We start from the raw sequence: 10000 nt of genomic DNA, 5'->3' as shown, positions 1-10000 counted from the left end.
GATAATTTAAGGTCACACTGGAAAAGCTAAGACTTTTCAACTCAAACGTGAAGTCTGTCCATCTGTATGCATGTGAAACTTGGAACGCATCACAGGCATGTATAAGGAGGATACAGATTTTCGTAAACAGGTGCATGCATAAGCTACTCAGAATAAAATGGATGGATAGAATAAAAAATGAAGAAGTATGGAAAAGAACACAACAGAAACCAGTGGGAGAGGAAAAAGGAAGAAGACGGTGGACGTGGATTGGACACACGCTTAGAAAGAATGACTCCACTATAACAAAGAAAGTATTGGACTGGAACCCTCAGGGCAGAAGATCAAGGGAAGGCCACGAGGAACATGGAGAAGAATTAAAGAAGCTGATATACAGAGAAGTGGTAAGACCTGGAATGAGATTTTTTTAAAAGTTAGCTCAGGATAGAGAAGGATGGAAACTGTTTGTATGTGGCCTATACCCTGACCCAGGGTGAAAAAGGCAATGATGATGATGGTGATAGAGAAGGATGGAAACTGTTTGTATGTGGCCTATACCCTGACCCAGGGTGAAAAAGGCAATGGTGATGATGGAAAAAACGTTCCCATCGACGCCTGCTCCCTAATTTGTCATTGTGATATATGGCGCACCTTCTAACCATGAATGGACGCAATTCTAAGACCCGCTGGAATGGCCTCCCTACCAGTGCCTGCTCCCTCTTTTGTAAATCTGATATACTATCTAACCTTACCTTCCAGTTATGGCTGGCTGGGCATTATTCTAAGATCTGCTGGAATGGGGTCCCTACCAGTGCCTGTTCCCTATTTTGTCACTGTGATATATTCTAACATGACCTTCAAGATATGGCTAGAGATAATTTAAGGTCACACTGGAAAAGCTAAGACTTTTCAACTCAAAAGTGAAGTCTGTCCTTCTGTATGGATGTGAAATTTGGAACGTATGGAAAAGAACACAGCAGAAACCAGTGGGAGAGGAAATAGGAAGAAAACGGTAGTGGTGGATTGGACACACGCTTAGAAAGAATGACTCCACTATAACAAAGAAAGTATTGGACTGGAACCCTCAGGGCAGAAGATCAAGGGGATGGCCACGAGGAACATGGATAAGAATTAAAGAAGCTGATATACAGAGAAGTGGTAAGACCTGGAATGAGATAAAAAAAAGTTAGCTCAGGATAGAGAAGGATGGAAACTGTTTGTCTGTGGCCTATACCCTGACCCAGGGTGAAAAAGGCAATAATGATGATGGAAAAAACGTTCCCATCGACGCCTGCTCCCTAATTTGTCATTGTGATATATGGCGCACCTTCTAACTATGACTGGACGCAATTCTAAGACCCGCTGGAATGGCCTCCCTACCAGTGCCTGCTCCCTTTTTTGTAAATCTGACATACTATCTAACCTTACCTTCAAATTATGACTGGCTGGGCATTATTCTAAGATCTGCTGGAATGGCGTCCCTACCAGTGTCTGTTCCCTATTTTGCCACTGTGATATATTCTAACCTTACCTTCCAGTTATGGCTGGACATTATTATAAGGTCCCACTGAAATGGCGTCCCCACCCGTGCCTGCTCCCCAATGTGTCACTTTAACACGTTTTAGCCTTACCTTTAAATTATGGCTGGACACAATTCTAAGATCTGCTGGAATGGCGTCCCTACCACTCCAATGAATGTGTCACTTTGGACACGTTTTAGCCTTACCTTTAAATTATGGCTGGACACAATTCTAAGATCTGCTGGAATGGCGTCCCTACCACTCCAATGAATGTGTCACTTTGGACACGTTTTAGCCTTACCTTTAAATTATGGCTGGAAACAATTCTAAGATCTGCTGGAATGGCGTCTCCAAACTTGACGTGGACGATGTCCCCTACGGTGATCGCTCTGGTTTCAATCTTGTGGACCTCACCGTCTCTGGTCACCGTCGCAGCCTGAAACAAAATAGACAGAAATAAAAAGACATAGCATCTTAACTTAAGGGTTCGAGAAGTATGGACAAATCTTATGGGGCTATGTGGTCTAGTGGTATACCACTCGCTTTCGGATAGGAAGGTCCTGGGTTCGAACCTCGTTCGGGCGCATAGTTGGGTCCTTGGAAAAGGCTCTTTACTCATACTATCTCACCGTACTCAGGTGTAAAGCGAGTCCCTGGCCGTTAACAGCGTTGTCTCTGTCAGAAAAAAAATTGAAAAATCGCCTAACAGGCGTCATGTCCTTTTCTACATGATTAGTGTTGATGTTGGCGCTATGAGCATGTTTAGTGGATTTTGCGCTATATATATATATATATATATTTAAAAAGCTCAATCAAAAAATGGGAATATCATTCCATTATGCAATGAATAGATTGAGGCATTTGGTCTGTCGGAGACCTGGCGAAACTAATAACAAAGAAAGCTTTGTGATACTAAGCTGTTATAGCCGTGGACTGTAAAAAGAAATGAACTAAAACAAGTATAAAAGCTTCGATAAAGAACAAAATACCAACAAAAAAAACGGAACGTTTCGGATTCTAAGCCCATCTTTAGCAATAAGAAAAACAAAACAAAAACATATATATATATTTTTTTTTTTTTTTTGGTCATTGGCTGAAGAAGGGGTTTGAGCCCGAAATGTTCCGTGTTTGGTATATTTTTTTTTTTTTTGGTCTCTATTTTTCGAAGCATTCGGTTCCAGTGATTTGTTTTTACAAGGAAGGCTTTGCGATGGATGACCCATGGTGAGAGGAAATGATGCCGCCCCAGGGAGTCCTGGGGACTTATCGTGGAGAGAGAGAGGGACCACCTGAAGCAGAGAGGTATGTCCCTCGAGAATAGCAGCAGACAGGAGTCGGTGGAGATCCCCCTTGCATGCATCGCTTCAAGTACCAGCAGGTCCGGAAAGGATTGAGTGAGTAGTGACTGATGTTATCAATAGTATGCGCTTGGCTAAGAAACTCACAACATTGCAATCCGGAAGTCTAACGGACGAACACACAAAACGGTGTGTAACCATGAACTTTTTATAGTCTGGTTAGTACAGTTTAGTGAGAATTACTCATAAAAGTGGATGGAAAAAAACAATAACAAAGACCCGAGTGACGTCAACTTCGTTCTATCTGTATAAGGTTGTAACAAAGGTTATTGTTGTTACAAGGGGCACAAAAATTCACCGTTATTAAGATTTTATGAGCATATTTTTTAAAAATTCCCTTTATTCATCCCATATGGGAAATTTGTATCTAGGGTCTATTCTAAGGGAAGACTGGAATAACCCAGGCGTAAGCCTCAATGCGCGCCGCAAATTTAGCTAAAGCGAAGTGACTCACGCAGCGGCGGGTGATCGAACTCGGCACCTTTCGGGTAAAAGCAAAGACCTTACCGCTGAGCCACGCTACCCCCTTGTTGTGGGCAAATTTAGTTTTTACGAGTTCCTCTTGGATTACTAATAAAAATTCAATTGTAAAAGTGACAAGTGACAATCTAGCACCAAAACAATAGCAGAGATAACATCTCTAATTGGATTCAGTAGTCTGATTCACGCAGCCCGGCAACGGCGGCCATCTTGGTTCTAAACAAAGAAAATCATTACTTCCAGCTGGCTAGAACTTTTCATAATGTCTTGTGATCAGAATGTGTAAAAGTGAAAAAATGATCAAATTTATGTTTTTTTCCCCTCTGGATAGGCTTTTATGCTCGCCGGGGAAATATTTCATACGGGCGTCCGCCATTGTTCCGATAGTTTAGAGCCAATGTTACTAAGTTACCATGCGTCATTAGGAAGGAAGTGACGTTACGACTATGGGATCCTATTAAGGATCAAAGAAGCATGGACGAAACTTTATAATTTGTCCACAACTGTTGTCACTTTAAAAAAATTATTGTTGATTTAGATTTGTTGACAAAGGCTCAAGTTTTGGATAATTATTTATTATTAATTCCAGAAAAACGGAAAACAGCAAGATGTAACCACAACTCGGCTATGTGGTCTAGTAGTATGACACTCGCTTTCGGATCGGAAGGTCCTGGGTACGAGTCTCGCGCTCGGCGCAAAGTTGAGTCCTCGGAAAAGGCTCTTTACTCACATTCTCTCACCGTACTCTGGTGTAAAATGAGTACCTGGCCGTTAACAGCGTTGTCTTTGTCCGAACAAATCGTAATACCGCCTAACAGGCGTCATGTCCCGTCCTACATGTTAAATGTTGCTGTTGACCAGGGACCTCTTGTAAAGCGCTTTGAGCACATTTAGTGGATATTGCGCATTATAAAGCTCATTTTTTTCTAACTCTTCATAAAATTTAATTTAGAATTAACAATGGTTGTGTCGCATGCCACTAAAACGGCCAGTTGGAACTGCCTCGTATAATATAATTTGCGAGGCGTCTAAAGTAATGGTTCACATGTCGCATTTTATGAAAAATGAACAATCGCTCTGATTTGAAAAGAGTTGACAGTTCTCTACATTTATTCGGGGAAATGTAAATGTTGCTGCTCGAAGCTCGAAGAAAGTTTGTGCGGCTATGTGGTCTAGTGGTATGACACTCGCTTTCGGATCGGAAGGTCCTGGGTTCGAAACCTCGTTCGACGCATAGTTGAGTCCTTGGAAAAGACTCTTTACTCACATTCTCTCACCGTACTCAGGTGTAGAATGAGTACCTGGTCGTTAACAGCGTTGTCTTTGTCCGAAAGATTGTAATATCGCCTAACAGGCGTCATGTCTCGTCCTACATGTTAAATGTTGCTGTTGACCAGGGACCCCTTGTAAAGCGCTTTGAGCACGTTAAGTGGATATTGCGCTATATAAAAGCTCAATTAAATATATAACAATGTGAAATTGAATGTAAGCTTCAAATTAATATACGAAAGCAGATAAAATGGACGGTTCGGGTTTTCTCTTTATCAACAAAAGAGGATGAGTGAGTCACTACAGACGAATGAGATAATGTGGTAGTGGTGTTGTTAAAATCTTAACGACACTACCACGTGATCTCATTCGTTTGAAGTGTTTCATTCATCCTGTTTTGTTGGTAAATGGGAAACCCGAACCGTCCATTTTATCTGTTTTCGTATATTAATTTGAAGGTTACATTCAATTTCACATTGTTATATAATTCTTGGGGGAAATGTAAATAATTGTCTGAATTTTTGGCCATTTGAAGCAAACAATAATCCATAGGAAAGTGGTTTTGGGAAAAATGGATTCAAAATTTACTAAACTAAACAATTAATTCTAGTTTTACGTTATACATATCGGATAAAAATATTAAATCCAAATGTTTGAAGTGCAAATTTTACTTCAAAATTTTCATGAAAGTTTATAGAAATGAACAAATGGTTGTTTCTGTTTTGGGTTGTTCATATTTTGTTTTAAGTCACCACCGTAATCTCCGGGTCGAGTTAAATTTACCTACCGTTGGAATCAGTTTGGAGAAAGACGACATGATATTTGAACTCTTGGTCTCCTGGTAGAATGTAAACAGCCCTGACAAAATCACCACGATCACCAATACGATGCCCAGACCCAACTGAAAGTTGAAAAAGAAGATAATTTAATAAGTATTTCATCGAGTATTAAGAATATATATATATATATATATATATATATATATATATATATATATATATATATATATATATATATATATATTGAATCGTGTTTGATACAAATATGGTACGAAAAGTGCTCGACAAGTAGTAATAGAGCGAATTATTATTTAAAATATTTACCACAATGTTTGGGACAGTCTACATCAATGTTTCAGGCTTAATTTGCCATCGTCAGGACTGAGTTGTTTTGTTGACTGTTGTTGTTTCTTGAAGTGGTTCCGGTTTGAAGTTAATTAAGAGGAATTTGCGCCGATGGGGACACTTTCCGTACATCTCACTTTTCATGTTGAGTGTGGCTTCATGAGGGTGTTTGATTATAGTATATTTCTCTTCCAGGCATAAGCTACATTGTTTTGATGTTGATGTGTATCCTGTTGCTTTAGATAAAATTTTCCATGAAATGTTGTGGTCTAGTTTGTTGTCTTTTAATTTCCAAATATGTTCGCTGAGTTTTGTGGATGTTTTTTTGTTAGTGTTTCTAAATGTTGAGGTGTGGAGGTTGTATCTTGTTTTGAAATTATTTTCTGTTAGTCCTACATATTTTTCTTGCTTGTTTGTTTTAGTTTCTGTGACTGTGGCTTTGTAAATTAAACTTGATTCTAAGCATTGTTTGTTTAGCGGGCAATGTTTTTATTTCCGCAGTTGCATTTTCTAGTGGGTGGGTTTTGCTCTTGTCGGTGGTTTATTAATATTTTTTTGTTGTGGCTTGAAATTATTTGTTCTATGTTGCGCATACACGAGTAACTTATTTATATATATATATATATATATATATATATATATATATATATATATATATATATATATATATATATATATATATGAGTTTTGGTGGGTACTCGTAGGTACGAAAGTGCTCGATAATGATGGTTAGAGCTAATATAGAATACAAATTGTCATTCACATTTTTTGTGGCCGAGACGTTTGTTTCTGTGTCTCTTTACACGTCCTCAGTCGGCTTAAGGATTACGCCGACTGAGGACGTGTAAAGAGACACAGAAACAAACGTCTCGGCCACAAAAAATGTGAGTGACAATTTGTATTATTATATATATATATATATATATATATATATATATATATTATATATATATATAATATATTATCTACGAAAATTGCTCAAGGTCCTCTAAAGGGAGTCCTTAGCCAACATCAACGTTTAACATATTGAAGGAGACAATACCTCTTTTAGGCGATAATAGTACAATTATTTTTCGACAGAGGCAACACTTGTAACTGCCAGGCACTCATTTTATACATGAATAAGGGGAGGTAATACGTGACTAAAGAGCCTTTTTCAAGGACGTGTCTATACGAGACTCAGAGCGGAACTCGAACCCTGAACTTTCCGCTCGGAATGCGTGTCATATCACTAGATCACTTAGCTGAATAATTATTTGTCGTTACAGTGAATGACATAATAAGTCTGATGGTGAAAAGGTTTGAACTGAGATATCGCCATGTTTAGTTAGAACGTCAATTTTTATCAAAAATGAGTTCTTGTCACAAATGATTAAATCAACCCTTTTTGTACATCTTCGGGAAATATCAAAGCATAATTTCACTTCGAAAACTTTGTTACAGCGAGACAAGTTGAAAAAAAGTATGAAATTTGAGAAAAATTGCTGGATACCTTTCCCATACATCTGACCATAACTTCATGAAAAATCACCGGATTTACTTGAAATTATAACGATTAAACTGCTCTGTTGAACATATTCTTTCAGAAAATTCAAAAAAAATAAATATGCAAATCCAAAATGTTCATCTTCCGACCATCTGATTATGTTATGCACCAACACTTTATTAATTAATCGTCTTGAAACGGTACAATAACGAAAGCGTGAGTCATACCACAAGACGACATAGCCACTAGATCCCGTTGTCTAGGCATTCCATGAAGGATGTACGAGGAGTTGGAAATTGAATTTATACCACAAATAAAAATATATAAATAAAAATAATTCTCTTCATTCATCTTCATGGGGGAAATGTGTCTTTAGGGTCTATTCCAAGGGAAGTAGACTAGCCCTCGCGTCAGCAGCAGCTAAACCTCAAAGTAAGTTAGGGCGAGGAGACTTAACTTGCTCAAGGCCACACAGCGCGAAGGGTAGTCGAACTATGTACCTCTCGGTACGAAGCAATGACCATACCGCTGAGCCACGCTGTCCTCAATTATATATGAAAGTTGGGGTTGATTTCCATTCTATTTTTTAACATCTTTTTTTGTTTTGAGAATAGATATAACCTCTTACATTACAACGGAATTAATGTTCGAATCTCGTAATATTTTAATTGTAAATCCGCTTTTACTACTAGGCTTTTCTTCTCGGCAAAGTGGCTGAGTTGTTAAGGCATTGCACTGTGACCCGGGTTCGAGCCCCACTTCAGGTAATTTCGTTGTTTTTCCTTGGGCAATATCATAACCGCCAATTTGCTCACCTGGACAACATGGGTGATTCCTGTTGACATCAGACATCTTGTTTGATGAATTATCTATATTCGTGGAATGCCCATGGGATGATATCTTATGATGTCGTGGCGGAAGAGTATGATTAAATTCTTCTTCTTCCATCCTCATCCTTGAGTGGGTATAAACCGCCGATGAAACTTTTCCACCCTTTTCTGTCGTTGCCCAGTCTTTCTATCTCCTGCCAGCAATCTCGCCCTGACCTCTTTAGATCTATCAGACGGTCTCTCACTCTCCTGCAGATTGACCTTGGTCTTTCTTCCTTCTTCTTTCCGGATGGATTATTCATTATCTCCACATAATACCATTTAAAGAAGGTGAGTCACATTTCCCTCTATATCTTCTTCTGCGGCTATGTGGTCAAGTGGTGTGACACTAGCTTTCGGACCGGAGGGTCCCGAGTTCGAACCTCGCTCGACGCATAGCTGAGTCCTTGGAAAAGGATCTTTGCTCACATTCTCCCACCGTACTCAGGTGTAAAATAAGTACCTGGCCGTTAAAAGCGTTGTTTCTGTCCGTAAAAAAATTGCAATATTGCCTGACAGGCGTCAGATCTCGTTCTACATGTTATGTGTAACTGTTGGTAGGGAACCCCTTGAAAAGCGCTTTGAGCACATTTAGTGGATACTGCGCTATATAAAAGCTCAATTTTTGTCTTTTAGCTTATCCCGCATTTAGCAGGGTTGCTATAATGAATGCCACATCTCCATGCATCTCGATTCAGAGCCTCATCTTCCTCCAGGCCCAGTTCTTTCATATCGTCCTTTACCTTATCCAACCATCTAGTCTTTGGGCGTCCCTTTATGTTCCTCTTCCCCGCCAATTGTGAGTCCAATACTTTCCTTCACACGTACTCCCTCTCTCTATATATAGATCAGAAATAACGCAATGCGGCTATGTTGTCTTGTGGTATGACACTCGCTTTCTGATCGGACGGTCCTGAGTTCGAGCCTCACTTGGCGCATATTTGAGTCCTTGGAATAGGCTCTTTAATCACATTCTCTCACCGCACTAAGGTGCAAAATGAGTACATGGCCATTAACAGCGTTGTCTCTGTCCGAAAAAAAAATGTAATATCGCCTAACAGGAGTCATGTCCCGTCCTACATTATGTTAAATGTTGCTGGTGGCCAGGGACCCCTTGTAAAGTGCTATGGGCACGTTTAGTGGATATTGCTCTATATAAAACAGCTCAATTTAATTTAATTCAAGTTCAATGCATTTAGAGTACTCACGTTGTCTTTGAAATTTTGACCTATAGTGTAGGCAAATAGGGAGGCTCCGAAACAAAGAATACCACCCAGCCACAGTAACAAAGAAAAGCCTGGAATTTGAAAAGTGCAAAAATAAAAAAAGGGAACGAACAAAAGTCAGATGTCAAAAAAACAAAAAAACAAATGGTTCCAATCTCATTGGAAGAGTAAAACCACTCTTCCAGAGGACTCGATGTATAGTTAGGTACTTTGTGTAATTAATTCTCTGGTTTCAGAGTGATGGGATATAGTTCTCAAGTCTACATATATGCTGGTCGTCATCAAAATTCATCCAGCCTCACTCTTTTACGCCCCCTAATAATAATTAATAATCGAACTTTATATAGCGCAATATCCACTAAATGTGCTCAAAGCGCTTTACAAGGGGTCCCTGGTCAACAGCAACATTTAACATGTAGGACGGGACATGACGCCTGTTAGGCGATATTACAATTTTTCGGACGCAGACAACGCTGTTAACGGCCAGGTACTCATTTTACACCTGAGTACGGTGAGAGAATGTGAGTAAGAGCCTTCTCCAAGAATGAATATCATATTTCAGGGTACCAGGACCAATAAATCGAAATTTTGACCAGTTTAGCTTTCATTTTGACTTTTGAGTATCTGGTTCATCCCGACATAATACTGTTTTGAGACGATGGGTCGCATATCAATGAAAGGGAGTCTAC

At 39.3% G+C, this 10000-nt stretch overlaps 1 protein-coding gene across 1 annotated transcript in view; it reads right to left on the bottom strand.

Annotated features, from left to right (window-relative positions):
* The window catches only part of LOC144956103 (sodium/potassium-transporting ATPase subunit alpha-like), a 46429-nt gene that overhangs the window by 30895 nt on the left and 5534 nt on the right, over positions 1-10000 (bottom strand). The window contains exons 4-6 of the mRNA XM_078886451.1: positions 9294-9382; positions 5394-5507; positions 1801-1935 (exon numbers count right to left, since the gene is read on the bottom strand). Of these exons, the coding sequence (XP_078742577.1) occupies positions 1801-1935; positions 5394-5507; positions 9294-9382 (338 nt within the window). The remainder of the gene's footprint in view (positions 1-1800; positions 1936-5393; positions 5508-9293; positions 9383-10000) is intronic.

This window comes from Berghia stephanieae, chromosome 10 (assembly GCF_034508935.2).
Source record: "Berghia stephanieae isolate SIO BIC M18660-M18661 chromosome 10, UCSD_Bste_1.3, whole genome shotgun sequence".
NCBI classification, from domain to species: domain Eukaryota; kingdom Metazoa; phylum Mollusca; class Gastropoda; order Nudibranchia; family Aeolidiidae; genus Berghia; species Berghia stephanieae.
The sequence above is the reverse complement of the archived record's forward strand: the minus strand, read 5'-3'. Positions and strand labels throughout refer to the sequence as shown.